At 43.9% G+C, this 20,090-nt stretch overlaps 1 protein-coding gene across 4 annotated transcripts in view; it reads right to left on the minus strand.

The window, feature by feature from the left end:
* LOC129863675 (calcium/calmodulin-dependent protein kinase type II subunit beta-like) overlaps positions 1-20,090 on the minus strand; it is a 70,440-nt gene that overhangs the window by 26,477 nt on the left and 23,873 nt on the right. For 2 of the 4 annotated variants that reach the window (XM_055935825.1, XM_055935823.1), the window contains exons 7-13: positions 18,536-18,638; positions 14,472-14,555; positions 12,957-13,051; positions 12,625-12,747; positions 12,059-12,142; positions 11,839-11,881; positions 6,531-6,602 (exon numbers count right to left, since the gene is read on the minus strand). In XM_055935825.1, the coding sequence (XP_055791800.1) occupies positions 6,531-6,602; positions 11,839-11,881; positions 12,059-12,142; positions 12,625-12,747; positions 12,957-13,051; positions 14,472-14,555; positions 18,536-18,638 (604 nt within the window). Of the gene's footprint in view, positions 1-6,530; positions 6,603-11,832; positions 11,882-12,058; positions 12,143-12,624; positions 12,748-12,956; positions 13,052-14,471; positions 14,556-18,535; positions 18,639-20,090 lie in introns of all 4 variants that reach the window. The other 2 variants (XM_055935824.1, XM_055935822.1) reach the window with 1 other exon arrangement.

Consider the following 20,090-nt stretch of genomic DNA (forward strand, 5'->3'; position numbering starts at 1 on the left):
GTTAATGGAGCAGGTGTGGATATACTCCAAGCTATCTTCCCAGTCTGCCATCGAAATGTCAGTCCCTAGTTCTTCCTCCCATTTTGCCTTAATGGCCTCTGTAGAGGGTGTGCTAACCGATTGAAAAGAGTCATATAAACAAGATATCAGTTTGTCTGAGGTGGGGGATGTTTTTATGCATCCGTCAAACATGGAAGGCTTAGCGTTCCCAAATGTTGGGAGGTGTTTCCTAACATAGTCTCTGATTTGTAGGTATCTGAAAAAGTTATTTCTGGGAAGATTATAAGTTTCCCTCAGCAACTCAAAGGAAGCAAAGGTCCCTTCTATATATAAATCCCCTATGGTACTTATCCCCAACTCTCCCCATTGCTCAAAGGTGTTATCAAGGTTGGAGGGGGCAAAGGAGGGGTTCCTGGCAACAGGGAGCATGAATGACATTGGTCTAAGCTCAAAGTGGGTTTTAATTTGCTTCCAGATTCGGACTGTGCAATGTATAATAGGATTGTTACGATAAAGTGACCTCTCCAGATTGACAGGCGACAAAATCACAGCACCAATAGAGAAGGGGTGACACTCCTCACGCTCCATACTAAGCCAGGTGGGTGACGGACGTGCGTCATCCAGCAAAAACGTAACCGCACGGAGGTTAGCGGCCCAATAATAAAATATAAAATTTGGGAGAGACAGTCCTCCTTCCATCTTGGATTTGCAGAGGTGTTTTTTACCTATCCTGTGTGTTTTATAATCCCAGATGAAAGGATTGATAATTGAGTCCAGTTGTTTATGAAAGGATTTAGGTATGAATACTGGGATGTTCTGGTATAGGTAGAGCAGTTGTGGGAGGAAGACCATTTTAATGGCATTAATTCTTCCGAGCAGAGAAATTGGGAGAGTTCTCCAAAATTGTATGTTTGTTTTTAGTTTTTGCATCAGCGAGGGGAAATTCTCTTTAAATAGTAAGGAATATTGTTTGGTAACTACAATTCCTAGATAGGTAAATTTTTCTGAAGATAACTTAAGTGGAAGATGTTCTAGCCAGGAGGTGTTTTGTAACCGTATGGGCATTAATTCACTCTTGTTCCAATTTATTCTGTATCCCGAGAAGGTACCAAACAAATTAATCACATCAAGAATAGCTGGAATACTAGCTTGGGGTTCTGTTACATAGAGGAGAATGTCATCTGCGTATAGGGAAATCTTATTTAGAGTATCTTTAGTATTATAGCCGTGTATTGCTGCATCAGATCTAATCGTCTGAGCGAGAGGTTCAATGATTAGGGCGAAGAGCATCGGCGACAGCGCACAACCCTGCCTTGTCCCTCTGTAGAGGTTAAATCGGGGCGACAATGATTGGTTAGTGAGTATTCTCGCACAGGGGTTCCTATATAAAAGCTGGATCCAATTTATGAACCCATCTCCAATATTAAATTTATGTAGGACTTTGAATAGATAGGACCACTCAACTTGGTCAAAAGCCTTCTCGGCGTCAAGAGATATAACGGCAAGGTCCATGTTTGGTAACCTCTGAGAATACATAATGTTGAAGAGGCGCCTGAGATTGAAGAATGAGTTTCTGTTCGGGATAAAGCCGGTCTGGTCCGAATGGACCAGTTTGCCAATTAAAGTGCTAAGCCTGTTAGCCAGGGTTTTTGCTAAAATCTTTTGGTCTGTATTGAGGAGGGATATTGGTCTGTATGACCCTACCTCTTCCGGATCTTTACCCTTCTTATGTATAACTGTAATGAATGCTTCCTCCAAAGTAGATGGAAGAGCTCCATCCTCTCTGGACTGAACCAACATTTTGTGCAGGTAGGGAGAGAGCATGTTGCTGAATGTTTTATAGAATTCACCCGGGTATCCATCTGGGCCCGGGGTCTTGCCACTCTTTAGAGTTTTGATTGTTTCTCGAATTTCTTCAAGAGATATTTCCTTATTCAGGAAGTTAGAATCTTCCTGGCTCAGGGCAGGAAGATTACAGTCATCCAAAAAGTTTTGCATAATTAAGGGGTTAGAATCGGCTTTAGATGTATATAGAGTCTCATAAAACTGACGGAATCTGTCATTGATGTCTTTGGGGGAAGAGAGTAATTCCCCAGATGCAGACTTAACTTTGTGAATCATTCGGTCACTCACAATTTTTCGAAGTTGTCTGGCGAGTAATTTGTGTGGTTTGTCACCAAACTCAAAATATTTTTGCTTGGCGTAGAGAAAAGATTTAGCAATTTTAGCTGAGAGAGTCTGATTATATTCAAATTTTAAAGAGGTAATTTTTTTATGTTTCTCCATAGATGGATGTCTAGCATTCTCCCTATCCAGTAAGTGAATTTGTCCCTCCAGTACTACCAATTTTCCCTTGTTTTGCCTACTCCTGGCAGTCTGATAGGAGATGATACAGCCTCTCAAATAAGCCTTAAGTGTTTCCCACAGTAATGCTGGGGAAGTCTCTGTGTTGTCGTTGGTATCAAAGAAAAATGTTATTTGGTCTTTAAGATGTTCACAGAATGTTGGTTCTGTGAGGAGCTGAGGATTTAACCTCCAGACCCTCTCGTTTGGTACCATGTCACCCAATCTCAGGGAGAAGGTGAGTGGACTGTGGTCCGAGATTATAATATCATGATACTTCACATTACAGGTATAGGGGAGTAGTTTAGCATCAACCAAAAAGTAGTCAATTCGAGTATAAACATTGTGAACATGAGAGTGAAAGGAGTATTCCCTGCCCGTAGGGTTAGTGATCCTCCATATATCAAATAAGTTAGAATTCTTTATGTAGGTATTCAAGAATTCACTTGAATAGGAGGTGGGGGTTCGCCGGGTAGAGGATCTGTCCAAATATTGGTCTAGCACGCAGTTAAGGTCCCCTCCAATGATCAGGTTAGTATGGGAGATATCTGGAATCAGGGCAAGGACTCTTTTGAAAAAAGAGGGGTTATCAATGTTTGGCCCATAGATATTTAGTAGAGTTACAGAAGTAGAGTGGATCTCTCCTATTACGATCACATAACGACCCTCTTTATCCACAATAGTGGTTTTATGTAGAAAGGGAATTCCTTTCCGTACCAGAATCGCTGTGCCTCTCGTTTTGGCAGAGAAGTTAGAGTGATACACTTGCCCCACCCACCTACATTTAAGTCTGCTGTGAGCATTATTTTTCAGATGGGTTTCTTGCAAAAATATAATATCAGACGAGAGTGCTTTCAAGTGGGCTAGGACCTTGCCTCTCTTAATTGGTTCGTTTAAGCCCCTGACATTCCAGGAAGTGAATGTGAGCCCCGCCCCCCTCTCATTTGTAGTTCCTATGGTGGCCTGCATAACTTGTAACTCAATAAAAAGGTAAGAAAGCGCACCAAACCATCACGATCAGCATATGTAGCAGCTACACCCGAGCAGTATCCAACCAGCCCCTCCCCCCCTGCAAGCCCCTTTACTTCCCACCCTGTTCCCCTACTTTCCCCACTATTTACCCCCCCGCCCAACCCACCTTTAACAGGCATACACAAATAGGAGAGAAAATAAAATAAAAATAAAAATAATAAACACATTGTCTGGCCGATGCCAAAAAAGCACGGCGCGACCTCGAACAAGAGGTGAAACAGAAATAAAATCCCAACTGTACGTTCACCTCTCACTATCCTAGAACTTCTACTAACATATGAACTGAGGAGGCTCCCGCGAATAAAGTGTCCAATTAGCATCTAATAAACCTAAAGAGAATAAGTTTCAACCTAAACATATTGCGCACTTAAGCGTCATCTTGGGTCTATCTATCCCTGAGATAAGCAAGATATAGCATCACAAGATTATTTTGCTAAGCACTGCCGGTCTAAACATGAACCATCAGCAACCAACTTAGACAGCCGTACATTTACATATTGTGGGTTAGATCGGAAACAAGAATTTTTCTAAATTAAACGTATCCCCCAGTCAGAAAATAAATAAATAAAAAGGTTATATATATACATGTATACATACACACACATACACATACTTACCCATATACATATATATATATATATATATAAACATACATATACATACATACATACATATACACACATATATATACATACATACACATACACACATACAAACACATACACACACACATCCCCAAAAAATACATATAAAGGTATATATTTAAAAATATACATATACACACACACACCCATACATATCTACATATGCGCATATACACATACATACCCATACATACAGAAACATTCATGCCCCAGAGTAATAATCTACACTAATTTAAAATATACACATACATAATAGTAACATGCTAAGAGAAAATAATTATAAAGTACAAATAATAATTATATGTACGCACACCTACCTAGACACTACAGAGGGCTGGTAGGGATCTAATCGGGAGAGCGGCCCTCGGCTATATCAAAGGCAGAACGGCACAAAACATCCACCTGCTATCCAGGTGTCTGTGTCTGCCCCTTCCCCACCATCACCCCCAGTCCCCTGCAAGCTTTAAATAAATGGTATTGTAATAACAATAAATGTAAGAATTAAAAAATAAATAACGAAACAAAAAAAAATGGGGGTAATAAGTATATTCATCCGAAAGTGACAATGATCAAACCTGGAAGGCATCCTAAATAGGCATCGCTCTGAACACAGCCAGAATGAAAGTGACTTTAATTGAGAGCCAAGACCGCCCTCCACAGCATCTTGCATGTTCGGTAGCCCTTGTTGAGACCGTTCAATACGGTTTCACCCGTTATGGTTTAGTATGGATTCGATTCCATGAGCAGACCCTAACACACAATGACAAGGCACTCTAACCTGTACGGGGGATTGGCGTATGTTCCCGGATAAACTTCTCTGCGTCCAAAACCGAGGAGAGCCACATCTTCTCACCAGAGGGCGGGGTAATTCTTAGTCTTGCAGGGAAGAGCAAGGCTGGGCGAAGATGGAGTTTGTAGAGTTTGGCCATGACATCTCTGTAGCCGCCACGGTCCTTTGCCACATCGGGCGCATAATCATCATAGACACGGAAGGGGTGCCCTTTATGTAACAGGTTGCCCCTCATTCGGGCCTCGCGCAGGATAAGATCCTTGGTCTTGAAACTGTGACAACAGATGATTACTGGGCGAGGGCGTTGACCCGGTCCAGGCACTGGGACAGGGGCGCGATGTGCACGGTCCAGCTGGGGGTCCGAACCCAAAACGTCCGATCCCATTGCATCCTTCAATAGCTTGGCGAAGAAGTCGGTGGGGCGAGAGCCCGCCTCTACCCCCTCTGCCAGACCAACAACGCGAAGGTTATTACGTCTGGAACGGCCCTCCAGGTCGACCACTTTCACAGAAAGCCTCTGCACAGTACCCTGTAGTGACGAGCACAGCTTCTCTAACTCGTCGATCCTACCAGCGCTGAATTCAGAAGCCCTCTCAAGGTCCACAATACTCTGGCCCTGCGAAGCGACCGCTCGAATGGTGCCCTCGATTTTGGTGTCCAGTTCAGCAATAGTAGCCTTAAGATCCTCAGCTAAAGCAACACGTAGTTCTCCCAAAGCCTGGGTAAGTTCTTTAAGTGTCACGTTGTTGCCTGTGCCTTCCGCCATGTCTGTCTCGTTGTTTGGTGTGGAGTAGGCCTCCGATGTGGATTTATTGTCCTTTGGTCGCTTATTACTCGGCATTTTTACACAGAAAGTTACGATGTTGTATTAGAAAGAAACGTTTGTTGTAAAAAGTATCATAAAGTAGGGTAAGTTAGATTATTTCGCAAAAAAGTTGCAGGAGCCTCTCACACGCAGCCGTTCACTCCAACATGCTAGCTCCGCCCCAAGTGCCTGGAACTCTATTGGAGGGATGTGACACCATTCTTCCATGAGAAATACGTGTTCAATTGGAATGAGATCTGGTGACTGACATACTGACTGACTGACTTTAACCCCCCTATGCTCCTTCGACACCCTTCTTTCAAAGTAAATGAGATCTCTTCTTCTCACTAAGGTGGCCAAAATAATGGGCAACTGGGCATTTTTATACGTGACCCTCAGCATGATAGGATGTGAACTCTTAAGTAGCTCAGGAACCACATGTGTGGAAGAACCTGCTTTCAATATCATTTGTATCCATTGTTTACTCAAGTGTTTTGTTTCGTTTGGCAGTTACCTGCATTTATCACACACATCAAACAAGCCTCTCGTACACCTCACACACTGCTCATGAGGGAGAGGACGAAGGGCAAAAAAAAAAAGACAGAAAACGACTCCAAAGACACAAAAGACTAAAACATGTTAGAGAGAGAGGGGGTGGGAGGGAGAGAGGGCGAGAGAGAGGAAAGAAGGATATGCCATGCATGCTTCCTTATTCGTTAGAGGGGGAGGGGAGGATGAAGAGAGGGAAGGAGGAGGGAGGGATAATAGAGGTAGTGGATGAGAGGAAGAACACAAGAAGAGCAAAAGGGAAAGATGAGGAAAGGAGTGTGAGGGAGAGAAGAGAAGAGAGGAGAGAAGGTGTACATGTGGAGGAGGTATAGAAGCGAGTGATGGAGGGAGGAGAGAAAGAGGATACCTTGCTCCACTATCCCAGCGGTAGTTCCAGACACCGTAGTGATTGATGCCGGAGATGTAGACTGTCTACCAACTGACGCAGAGAGAGGGAGAGAAATAGAGAAAGACAGAGAACAAGTGAAAGCAAAGAACAGAAAAGGGGAAAGGAGCGAGGGAAGAGAAGAGAGAAGTGTGTTAGTGTGAAGAGGACAGATTGAAGTCACATTAGGTCCAAGGTAAGTCAAGCGTCTCAGAGTAAGTGCTGATCTAGGATCAGGTACCTCCCCTGTCCATTCATTATAATCTAAAAGGCTAAACTGATCTCAGATCAGCCCTCCTACTCTGAGGCGCAAGTCTCCTTCCCATCTTACCTGGGTCAGCAGACACAGTGTGAGTGCAGAGGAAGTAGGGATGGGACAAATGGAATATATTTCTTATAGAAATACTTCAACCAAATTACACATTGGTTTCCTTACCCTGTAAACAGTCTATGTACAAGGTACGACAGCAATCCATGCTTTGGTTTAGTTTCCCTGGCAGTGGCTGGCACTCCTCTCTTCAAGTCAGAGACTGTTCTCTCTTTTACTGCACGGCAAGCGGTACCGATGCACCAAGTCTGGAACCAACAGGACCTTGAACAGCTTCTGTCCCCAAGCCATAAGACTGCTAAATAGTTATTTAAATACTTAACCAAATAGCTACCCGAACTATCTGCATTGAACCTTTTTGCAAATAACTTTTCTGACTCATCATATACACTGCTGCTACTGTTTATTATCTGTCACTTTATTCCTAGTTATATGTATATATCTACACTATATGGCCAAAAGTATATGGACATATTAAACATCCTCGTTAAACATCTCATTCCAAAATCATGGCCATTAATATGGAGTTGGTCCTCCCTTTGTTGCTATAACAGCCTCCACTCTTCTGGGAAGGCTTTCCACTAGAGGCTGGAACATTGCTGTGGGGACGGGCACTGATGTTGGACGATTAGGCCTGACTTGCAGTTGGCGTTCCAATTCTTCCCAAAGGTGTTCGATGGGGTTGAGGTCAGGGCTCTGTGGAGGCCAGTCAAGTTCTTCCACACCGATCTCGACAAACCATTTTTGTCCTCGCTTTGTCCACAGGGGGCATTGTCATGCTGAAACAGGAAAAGGCCTTGCCACAAAGTTGGAAGCATAGAATTTTTTTAAGAAAAATGTATTTCACCTTTATTTAACCAGGTAGGTTCTCATTTACAACTGCCACCTGGCCAAGATAAAGCAAAGCAGTGCGACAAAAACAACAACACAGAGTTACACATAAACAAACGTACAGTCAATAACACAATAGAAACATCTATGTACAGTGTGTGCAGATGTAGAAGAGTAGGGAGGTAAGGCAATAAATAGGCCATGGAGGCGAAATAATTACAATTTAGCATTAACAATGGAGTGATAGATTTGCAGATGATGATGTGCAAGTAGAGATACTGGGGTGCAAAAGAGCAAGAGGATAAGTAACAATATGGGGATGAGGTAGTTGGGTGTGCTATTTACAGATTGGATGTGTACAGGTACAGTGATCGGTAAGCTGCTCTGACAGATTATGCTTAAAGTTAGAGAGGGAGATATAAAACTCCAGCTTCAGTGATTTCTGCAATTTGTTCCAGTCATTGGCAGCAGAGAACTGGAAGGAAAGGCGGTCAAAGGAAGTGTTGGCTTTGGGGGTGACCAGTGAAATATACCTGCTGGAGCGTGTGCTATGGGTGGGTGTTGCTATGGTGACCAGTGAGCTGAGATAAGGCGGGTCTTATCTAGCATAGACTTATAGATGACCTGGAGCCATTGGGTTTGGCAACGAATATGTATTGAGGGCCAGTCAACGAAAGCATACAGGTCACAGTGGTGGGTGGTATATGGGGCTTTGGTGACAAAACGGACGGCACTGTGATAGACTACATCCAATTTGCTGAGTAGAGTGTTGGAGACTATTTTGTAAATGACATCGTTAGCACAGTGTCCAAAGAAGGGCCAGATGTATACAGAATTGCGGTAGTCAACTGCGAATGCTGTTATTGTCGAGTGGAAACACCTAGGAGCAACAACAGCTTGGCTGCAAAGTGGTAGGCACAATGTCATTGTACACTATAGCGATTTCCCTTCACTGGAACTAAGGGACCTAGCCTGAACCATGAAATACAGCCGCAGACCGTTATTCCTCCTCCACCAACCTTTACAGTTGGGCAGGTAGCAATCCCAGATTCATCCGTCAGACTGCCAGATGGTGAAGCATGGTGATCTTAGGCTTGTGTGCGGCTTCTCGGCCATTGAAACCCATTTCATGGAGCTCCGGACGAACAGTTCTTGTGCTGACGTTGCTTCCAGAGTCCGTTTGGAACTCGGTAGTGAGTGTTACAACCGAGGACAGGCGATTTTGTCACGCTGCGTGCTTCAGCACTCGGCGGTCCCGTTCCATGCGCTTGTGTGGTCTACCACTTTGTAGCCAAGCCATTGTTGCTCCTAGATGTTTGCGCTTCACAATAACAGCATTCACAGTTGACCGGGCAGCTCTAGCAGGGTAGAAATTTGATGAACTGACTTGTTGGAAAGGTGGCATCTTATGACGGTGCCACGTTGAACGTCACTGAGCTCTTCAGTACGGGCCATTCTATGACCAATGTTTGTTTATCGAGATTGCATGGCTGCGTGCTCGATTTTATACACCTGTCAAAAACAGGGGTGGCTGAAATAGCCCGAATCCACTAATCTGAAGTCATTACCACATACTTATGGCCATGGCCATGTAGTGTACCTCAATTACCTCGTACCCTTGCATATCGAGTCGGTACTGGTACCCTTTGTATATAGTAGCCAAGTTATTGTTACTCATTGTGTATCTATTATTACGTGTTTTAGTTTTGGAATATTTCTCTATTTTCTTTCTCTCTGCATTGTTGGGAAGGGCCGGGAAGTAAGCATTTCACTGGTAGTCCACACCACAAATTTGATTTGTTTCTAAATGCTAATGTTTTAGCATTTGTGGCACAAATCCCACTCAAGTCGACCTCCTGAGTGGTGCAATGGTCTAAGGCACTGCATCGCAGTGCTAGCTGTGCCACTAGAGATTCCAGGCTCTGTCGCAGCTTCCGGGTTAAGTGGGCATTGTGTCAAGAAGCAGTGTGGCTTGGTTGGGTTGTGTTTCGGAGGACGCACGGCTCTCGACCTTTGCCTCTCCCGAGTCCGTACGGGAGTTGCAGCGATGAGACAAGACTGTAACTACCAATTGGATAGCACAACAATTGGGGAGAAAAAGGGGTGAAGAAAAATTCTGCAAAAATAACAACTAAAAACTCCCACTCAAGTCATGGGACTGATATTAGCATTTTTCACACATCATGTTCAAATAATCCATAAGTGACTTTGGTAAACTTCACAATTCATTTTAGATACTTTTGGATTATTTGCACATGATGCGCGAAAAATGCTAATATCCGTCCCATGACTTGAATTGGATTTGTGCCACAAATGCTAAAGTGCTAACATTTGGAAACAGTGCCAGGGAAACTAAAATAAAACATGGATTGCTGTCATACCTTTTCCATAGACTGCTTACACGATAAGGAAACCAATATGTCATTTTGTCCTTTGGGTGAACTCTCCCTTTAAAGTTTAAACGGCCACCGGTTTTCTGTTAAAGCGAAAACAAAAATTACCCAAATTCTACAATTGCTATTGCGCTCAATGACGTTCTATTTAAGGCAGTCATACAGTAGGCTTTAGTGCGAAGTTGTCTAATGTTTGTTGTTGGGGCCCCTCGCTGCTACCAGGATTTGTTTGGGTCTTACGGTTCGTCCCTTTCAGATGGTTAAGCATTGCACCTGTACTACCATACTGTACCTCAATTCCACCTCGCATTTCACCACCTTCTCATTTAACTTCTCAAAGTATTGCCATGCAGGACTTCACTGCTGTTGTTTGCCTTTCTCTGCCTTTTCCCCAACTGCTAATGATGATGACGTAGTGGTGGATAGTCGACTCCAAAATAATAGATTCCTCGACTTCTTGCACATCGACTCTCGGTGTCCACTCCCATTTCTGAGTGTCAAGATTTGATTCCGCTTGAAATCGACTCCTCGACTGCTAAGATTCGGTATTTTTGGAACGGAGGAGACTGATTACTTGCTGTACTTCCGAGAACACAAACACTTGCATCGTGCATAGCAGGCTAGCGAGGGACGAAGAGAGGGGAGGGGTTTATAGGCAGGTCAGGTATAGGCAGGTCGGCCACTAGGCAGACAGAGTCAGAACTGTTCACTAGGCCTATCTATCGGTGGTCAAAAGCTGTACCTTGCAATGGAATGCTGTATCTCGCAAATTCTTGGCTTGCAATGTCTGGCAACTTCAGTAAAGCAGGACCTATCATCAATGAGTAGGCTAGGATATTCTACACGCACCAGACCGAAGACTGAGCACGAAGGTGTATCATTAGTTTGTGCTCAGCGAGGGAGAGAGAGGAGGGGGCAGGCAGAAAGGACTATGCGCAATTGTCTTGGTAATCTGTATCTCGCAATGTCTTGTCTTGCAAAGCCTCGCAAATTCACCAAAGTAGCCTAAAGTTCACCTCTGCCTCTCTGGTTTTATTTAAATGACACAACAGGCCTTTATAGCCTATCGTCTAGTTAGGCTATAACACGGCAAAAAATAAGTTTTGTGATAACTGCACTGTGATATACATTTTGTGGGCAAATAAATTTAATAAACATAACTTTAATGATCACAATTTCGTTTGAACGTTTAAACGCTTTAAAGTTCACACCCCTAAGTGGAGGAGAAACATGTCACGATCCATGCAAGTTACCATTGTAGTCAAACTTAGTAAATTGGAGGTGAAACTCAATTCGTGATAATGAGAAGGAGAGAGAGAGTGTGTGTGCATGTGGGTGTGTCTGTCTTTGTGCGTGTGTGTACTCTTGCGCGCATGTGTATGTGACTGTAGTATGCATGCATGCATGCGCGTGCATGCGCAGTTTGACATTTATCGTCATGAATCTTTCCCTGGAGGCAGAACTGAGAGATTTCCGTGAGAAGGGCCAGCTGAAAAGTAAAAATAGGCTATATTGTAAAGATTCATGAAAATTAATATGATCTTTTTGGTCTTCATTTAAGGTTAGGCATTAGGGTTAGCAGTGCGGTCAAGGTTAGGTTTAGAATCAGAATTTGTGACTTTGTGGCTGTGCCAGCTAGTCACCACTCCGCAGAGCTTCCTCCAGTGCATGAGTCATCCCAATAAATGCCAACCTGCTGTGCATGCGTGTAAGTGTTTACGAAGACACACACATTTACCGGAGAAATTCCTCGTCACCAGCATAGCAGTCAGGACTGCTCCCTATGGACAGGAAGAGGGAGAGAGAGATGGGAAGAGAGAGAGAAAAGAGAGATGAATAGAGAAATAAAGAGACGGGGTGAGTGGCAGATTACTAGGTGAGTCTGAGAAGTGAGAAGGCTCACAGACGTTTAGTGAAGGCATTCCTGTGGATTATGAGATCATTCAAATAGAGCAGACCTTGAGTTTCCTCCTGGCGTTGAACTTCTTCAGGCACTCCACTGTCTCCTGTCTGTGCATCATGGATGCCACCGTGGAGCGTTGCTGGAGAGAGAGAGAGAGAGAGAGAGAGAGAGAGAGAGAGAGAGAGAGAGAGAGAGAGGGAGAGAGAGAGAGAGAGAGGAGAGAGAGAGAGAGAAGAGAGAGAGAGAGGGAGAGAGAGAGAGGAGAGAGAGAGAGATGAGAGAAGAGAGAGAGAGAGAGAGAGAGGAGAGAGAGAGAGAGAGAGAGAGAGAGAGAGAGAGAGAGAGAGAGAGAGAGAGAGAGAGAGAGAGAGAGAGAAGAGGAGAGAGAGAGAGAGCGAGAGAGAGAGAGAGAGAGAAGAGAGAGAGAGAGAGAGAGAGAGAGAGAGAGAGAGAGAGAGAGAGAGAGAGAGAGAGAGAGAGAGAGAGAGAGAGACAATGTCAAACAGAGGAAATAGAGAGGAAAGTGTGTGTGTGTGTGTGTGTGTGTGTGTGTGTGTGTGTGTGTGTGTGTGTGTGTGTGTGTGTGTGTGTGTGTGTGTGTGTGTGTGTGTGTGTACTTACGGAGACCCATGGATGTTTGAGGGCCTCCTGGGCAGTGATCCTCTTGGCAGGGTTAATAGTCAACATCTGGTTAATCAGGTTCTTGGCTTCTGGAGTCACCGAGTCCCACTCTGGAGATGGAAACTACACACACACACACACACACACACACACACACACACACACACACACACACACACACACACACACACACACACACACACACACACACACACACACGTATGCAAAAACACACACACACACACACAGATTGATAGACAGAGGTGACAGAGTGTGTGTGTGCTTGTGAGTGTGTGCTTGCATGTGAGTGTGTGTGTGTGTGTGTAACTCACGTCATAGGCTCCTGCTTTGATTTGCTGGTAGAGTTTGTGTTGGTCCTCATCCCAAAATGGAGGATACCCCACTAGCAGGATGTACAGGATCACACCTATACATAAACACACACAAGGACACACATACACGGACACACACACGGAGACACACATACGTTGAGTGGTGAGAGGGGGGTGTCATGACGTTGGGTTGGGGGTAGGTTTATGACAGTCATAAATACCTCTTTCCCCCTTTTTTCTCTCTCCCTACTATAACTGATGTGACATAAGGAAACCCATGGGTTAACATAGAGATTCTGGGTAACATCAGAAGTTGGGGGAAATGAACTATATTCTGGTAACCCGACCAACTGAACATATGCGGTGGTATTTAAGGTATATTATGTCAGTTCGGTTGCCCTCTGACACATTCTCATCAAGGATTGAATGACATAAACTCTACTGTGGAAAGTCTAAATGTCAGAGATATCGGATTCACATGGAATTGTTGTTTAATTCAAATGTTTGAATATGACATTATTTGTGAAGAGATGAAATGTAATTTTAGCTTCCAAATGAGAGATCTGTGCTTTCATAAGTTTCTCTGCTCACAGTGGTCCGCCCCTATGAAGAGGAATGGGTTATAAACCTTTCAGACACACCCCTCTCCCTCCACTATAAAATCCATTTTCCCAGAAGATAACTTCCTGTTCCGGGTACTCTAGGATGACGATCCAGTGTCAGAATGGTTCAGATAATCACTATAGATGAAGCCAACATCAGCATGGACTTTGATTGTGAATGAGACATTCTTCAAAGGACAGAGGACTCGGGTGATGACACGGGCCATCTACCACCAACCTACTGAAGCGCAGCTCAGAGTAAATATTGATTGCATTTTCCTCTTCAAATGGGCGGTAATTTAGAATGCATAAGATACTGTATTTACGATAGCACAGCTCGCCTATGTCAAGTCTCCCGCTCTTTCACTAGGACTCCCGCTCTTTCACTAGGACTCCCCCCCTTTCCTTTGTGTAACAAGCTGTCATATCGATTCTGCCCACTAGGGACGTTTTTCTGTATGACGTAATTTGTGATCAAGTTATGATTTAATTGTGTATGTGTGTTTCTGTGTGATTAGTTAGGTATTTAGTAAATAAATAATTAAACCCAATTTTGTATTGCTGATTCAACTTGTTAGCCAGGATTCTTGCAGATAATCAAGGACTTACAACTTTCAGATGAGACTGAATAAAATGACGATTAATGTGACTGCTATTTAGTAAAATATTAGTAAATCTTTAAGAGTTTATTCGAAAGATAACAGCTCTATAAATATTATTTCGTGGTGTCCCTCTCTAGTTAATTCATATTTACATGATTAGTTCAATCAGGTAATATTCATTACGGAGAAATTATTTTATAGAATAGCATGTCATAGCAATTAATCTGGCATAGTCAAAGACACGACAGGGGGCAGGAGGTATAGAAGAGAGAGGGATGAGACGGCGAGGTAATAAAGTGATCGGCACTCACCACAGGCCCAGATGTCGACAGGTTTCCCATAGGCCTCCTTCCTCAGTACCTCTGGAGATAGGTAGCCTGGGGTACCTGCAAAACCTACACACACAACGACACAAACACAAACAGTCATCAAGCTGTATTTGACTTTACTCGTGTGCTGTGGATGATGTATGATGATTTTGGTCGTCAAACACAGCAGACTAAACAACGCAACGAGACTGATTCCACTGTATGTCTTTCATTTTGTTGAAAACTGTTACCAAATACCATAATCAACAATGTAATTTTAAACTGAAATACATTTATTTAACTGAAATGGAAAGCTGAACTGGGAAGTCCTGCTGTGCAAATTGTAGTTCTTGACAGGTTATTTGTTATTTATATGTAAGCTGAGGCCTACTGTGTTCATTTTTTGTATTTATTTGTTTTTACATTTTGTATTTGCAATGTAAATCATGTTGTCTGACTATGATGCAATAAAGAAAGTATTGTAATTGGATATATTCTATTTGATCTAACAGGACTTATGACACAACAAACGAGGGGGTCCCAGGGGTTCCAACACCTGACATTCTATAATTCTCCTGTCATTCTGGTCTCTTGAGCAACCCCTCGATCAGCAGCTAAAACATTCAACTCCCTATATGTTGGTGATCTCCACCAAGAGGTCACCAACGATGTCTTATTTTACAAGTTCAGGCCTATCTGGGATATACACTCCATCCCAGTGGAGGCTCCTCAGAGGAGGAAGGGGAGGACCGTCCTCCTCAGTGAATTTCATAAAAAATGTAAATAGTGAAACATTAAAAAAATGTAGATAAAACTGTACTAAATATATTCACGTCACCAAACAATTGATTAAAACACAATGTTTCGCAACGAAGGTCTACAGTAGCCTCAACAGCACTCTGTAGTGTAGCACAATGGTGTAGCCAAAGGACAGCTAGTTTCCGTCCTCCTCTGGGTACACTGACTTCAATACAAAACCTAGGAGTGTCACACCCTGATCTGTTTCGCCGGTCTTTGCGATTCTCTCCATCCGCCTCCAGGTGTCACCCATCTTCCCTGTGTATTTATACCTGTGTTCTCTGTTTGTCTGTTGCCAGTTCGTCTTGTTTGTCTTGTCAACCAGCTTTTTTGTTCTCAGCTCCTGCTTTTCCGAGTTTCTCTCTTTCTCGCCCTCCTGGTTTTGACCTGACCACTCTGCCTGACCCTGAGCCTGCCTGCCGTCCGGTACCGTTGCACCACCTCTGGTCTGTTGACCTCTGCCTGCCTTGACCTGTCTATTGCCTGCCCCTGTTGGATTATTAAACCATTGTTAATTCAACGTGTCTCCATCTGGGTCTTACCTTCATACCGGATAGTACGAACTGGCCCTGACTGACCCATCAGACCCGGGCCAGCTGCGCAACGCCATCTCCTCCCAAGGAGCCTCCATTGGTAGGCACAAGGAATTGCTTCGTCGTCTTATGGAAGGGGTCCAAACGTTGTCAGAGCGCCATGACCAGGCGTTGGACATGCTGCTGGAGCAATTCCACGGGTTGTCTGGGGGGCAGCTTGCCACGGTGGTAACCCCACTGCCCCTCAGTAACTCGGCGGTTAGCAGTGCCGCCTCACCGGCCACTCCACCGTCCCGGGAGCCCCGGTTACCTCCCCCGGAGCGCTTTATTCGAGAGCCGAGCATCTGTCTTGCGTTTTTAGCTCAGTGTGCCCTCATTTTTGTTCCTCTCGGATCGCTCCAAGATAGCCTACCTCATCACGATGATGTCTGGGAGGGCTCTCACCTGGGCTACAACCATATGGGAACAACAGCCGGCCATGTGCCTGAGTCTGGAGGGGTTTGTGGGAGAGGTGAGGAGGGATTTTGATGCCCCGTTCTCCGGGAGAGAAGCTGCCCAGAAGCTTATCCAGCTCCGGCAGAACGCCCGCCAAGTGGCCAACTATACGTTGGCAGCGGAGAGTGCATGGAACCAGGAAGCACTGTTCGACATGTTCCTGCATGGCGTCTCGGAGGAGGTTAAGGACGAGCTTGCTGCTTGGGAGTTACCCACAGATCTTGACTCCCTCATCGCTTTGACCATCTGCATTGATGGGCGATTGCGGGAACAACGGATGGATGTGTATCTGACCACCTCAGGTGGATCAGATGAATGGCAAGGAGCTGAACGGGAAGCGGCTCTATGTGGGCCGTGCCCAGAAGAGCGTCAGGCAGAACTGAAACAGCCCAGACATCAAGGAGTGAACCTTTATTTAAAATATCAGGAAGATAACACTGACAATGAAAAGCTACATAACGAGTTCTCTCATTTTGGGACTCTCTCTCATTTCGGGACTAAAGGTACCAAGGTGATGAGGACGGAGGGCGGCCAAAGCGAGGGCTTTGGCTTTGTGGGCCTCTCCTTCCCCCTGAGGAGGCCACCAAGGCTGTGGCGGAGATGAAAGGCCGCATTGTGTCTACTAAGCCACTGTATGTGGCCCCAGCCCAGAACAAGGCACAGCGTGTCAAATTCCTCACAAACAAATACAAGAAGAGGATGGCCAGCAACATAGCTGAGACCAACCCTAACCCAAATATCATCTTCTACCAGCCTGCTGCTCCAACGGGCTACTTTGTGGCTGCCAATCAGGTAAATCCAAATGATTTGATTTCATGTGGATATTATTGTGAAATTGAAACTTGAGTAATGTGACTTACAGGAAAGATCCACTCAAAACCTACACTGAGTGTATAAAACATTAAGAACACCTTCCTAATATTGAGTTCCCCGCCTCTTTTTCCATCAGTGCAGCCTAAATTCGTCAGGGCGTGGACTCTACAAGGTGTCGAAAGCATTCTCGTGATTTAAGTGGATTTAACAAGTGACAACACTATGGGATCATAGCTTTCACCTGGTCAGTCTATGTCATGGGAAAGAGTTCAATCGTAATGTTTGTACCCGCAGTGTAAATGTTGGTATTTTTTTCATTAGTCCACTGTTAATACAATCCCAAAATGTTTCGCACGTCAGCAGTCAAGAGTTTAAGATATTGGACTTTCAAGAAGAGTGTCACTTGCCACATCATCATGATGCATTTTGCGTCATGATGATGTCAAACTCCAATATCTTGAAAACTTGACTGCTGACATTTGGAACTGTATTTAACAGTGGACTAATGAAAAAATGACCAAAATCTAGTTGAGTGGAACAACTTTCACCGAAGCAAAACAAAGCATTTACAGTGCATTCGGAAAGTATTCAGACCACTTCACTTTTTCCACATTTTGTTACGTTACAGCCTTCTTCTAAAATGGATTAAATCTACACACAATACTCAATAATGACAAAGCAAAAACAGCTTTTTAGAAATTTTTCAAAATATATATAAAAATAGACATTTCAGCTCTTGGCTGTGTGCTGAAGGTCGTTGTCCTGTTGGAAAGTGTGAGGGCCTGAGCGCTTTGGAGCAGGTTTTCATCAAGGATCTCTCTGTACTTTGCTCCGTTCATCTTTCCCTCGATCCTGACACGTCTCCCAGTCCCTGCCTCTGAAAAATATCCTCACAGCATGATGCTGCCACCGCCATGCTTCACCGTAGGGATTGTGCCAGGTTTCCTCCAGACGTGACGCTTGGCATTCAGGACATAGAGTTCAATCTTGGTTTCATCAGACCAGAAAATCTTGTTGGTCATTTAGGGGGTATTGTGTGTAGATTGATATTTTATACATTTTAGAATAAGGCTGTAATGTAACAAAATGTGGAAAAAGTGAAGGGGTCTGAATACTTTCAGAATGCACTGTATACCTTGAAGATAAGGATGATTAATAAAAACATTGTAATTGAGGTTTAAAAATGTGAATATGAAAAAATATTCTAACAAGAGAGCAGCTAGTCTCTGGGCCACACAAACACGTGTTAAAACATGAATACAGTGTGTGTGTGTGTGTGTGTGTGTGTGTGTGTGTGTGTGTGTGTGTGTGTGTGTGTGTGTGTGTGTGTGTGTGTGTGTGTGTGTGTGTGTGTGTGTGTGTGTGTGTGTGTGTGTGTGTGTGTGGCGAGTGGGTGCGTGTGTGCTAACTGAGTGTGTGTGGACGTACCGAACCATGCCTGTTGGTCTCCCTGCACCTCGATGGCCAATCCAAAGTCAGCCAACTTCACTGCAGCGTTCTTACACTTACTGGCCAGCAGCAAGTTCTCTGGCTACACAGGGGACAGATGGGACATGAAGTCAAACACTTTCATGGGGTGCTGTGCACAGAGATCCTATTAAATATGTTCTAATATGTTATTATATGGTGCTAGGCCTAAAATCATGTAGTAGTAATGCACTTGCACATACACACACATTAATATGCATGTATGCACAGACATACACTACCGGTCAAAAGTTTTAGAACACCTAATGTAGTCATTCAAGGGTTTTTCTTTATTTTTACTATTTTCTACATTGTAGAATAATATCGAAGACATCAAAACTATGAAATAACACACATGGAATTATGTAGTAACCAGAAAAGTGTTAAACAAATTATATTTGAGATTCTTCAAATAGCCACCCTTTGGCTTGATGACAGCTTTGCACACTCTTGGAACTCTCTCAACCAGCTTCACCTGGAATGCTTTTCCAACACTCTTGAAGGAGTTCCCACATGTGCTGAGCACTTGTTGGCTGATTTTCCTTCACTCTGCGGTCCAACTTATCCCAAACCTTATCCCAAACCTCAATTTGGTTGAGGTCGGGGGATTGTGGAGGCCAAGTCATCTGATGCAGCACTTCATCACTCTCCTTCTTGATGAAATAGCCCGTACACAGCCTGGAGGTGTGTTGGATCATTGTCCTGTTGAAAAACCAATGATAGTCCCACTAAGCACAAACCAGATGGGATGGTGTATCGCTGCAGAATGCTGCAGGAGCCATGCTGGTTAAGTGTGCCTTGAATTCTAATTAAATCACAGACAGTGTCACCAGCAAAGCACCCCCACACCATAATAACTCCTCCTCCATGCTTTATGGTTGTAAATACACATGCGGAGATCATCCGCTCACCTACTCTGCGTCTCACAAAGATACGGCGGTTGGAACAAAATATCTTGAATTTGGACGCTAATGAACTTATCCTCAAGCATTTATTTGGGCTGCAATTTCTGAGGCTGGTAACTCTAATGCACTTATCCTCTGCAGCAGAGGTAACTCTGGGTCTTCCTTTCCTGTGACGGCCCTCATGAAAGCCAGTTTCATCTTAGTGCTTGATGGTTTTTGCGACTGCACTTGAAGAAACTTCCAAAGTTCATGAAATTATCCGTATTGATTGACCTTCATGTCTTAAAGTAATGATGGACTGTCGTTTCTCCTTACTTATTTGAGCTGTTCCTGCCATAATATGGACTTGGTCTTTTACCAAATAGGGCTATCTTCTGTATACCAGCCCTACCTTGTCACAACACAACTGATTGGCTCAAATGCATTAAGGAAAGAAATTCCACAAATTAACTTTTAAGAAGGCACACCTGTTAATTGAAATGCATTCCAGGTGACTACTTCATGATGCTGTTTGAGAGAATGCCAAGAGTGTGCAAAGCTGTCATCAAAGCAGAGGGTGGTTATTTGAATATATTTTGATTTGTTTATCACTTTTTTGGTTACTACATGAT

This window comes from Salvelinus fontinalis, chromosome 10, assembly GCF_029448725.1.
Source record: "Salvelinus fontinalis isolate EN_2023a chromosome 10, ASM2944872v1, whole genome shotgun sequence".
In the NCBI taxonomy this organism is placed as follows: domain Eukaryota; kingdom Metazoa; phylum Chordata; class Actinopteri; order Salmoniformes; family Salmonidae; genus Salvelinus; species Salvelinus fontinalis.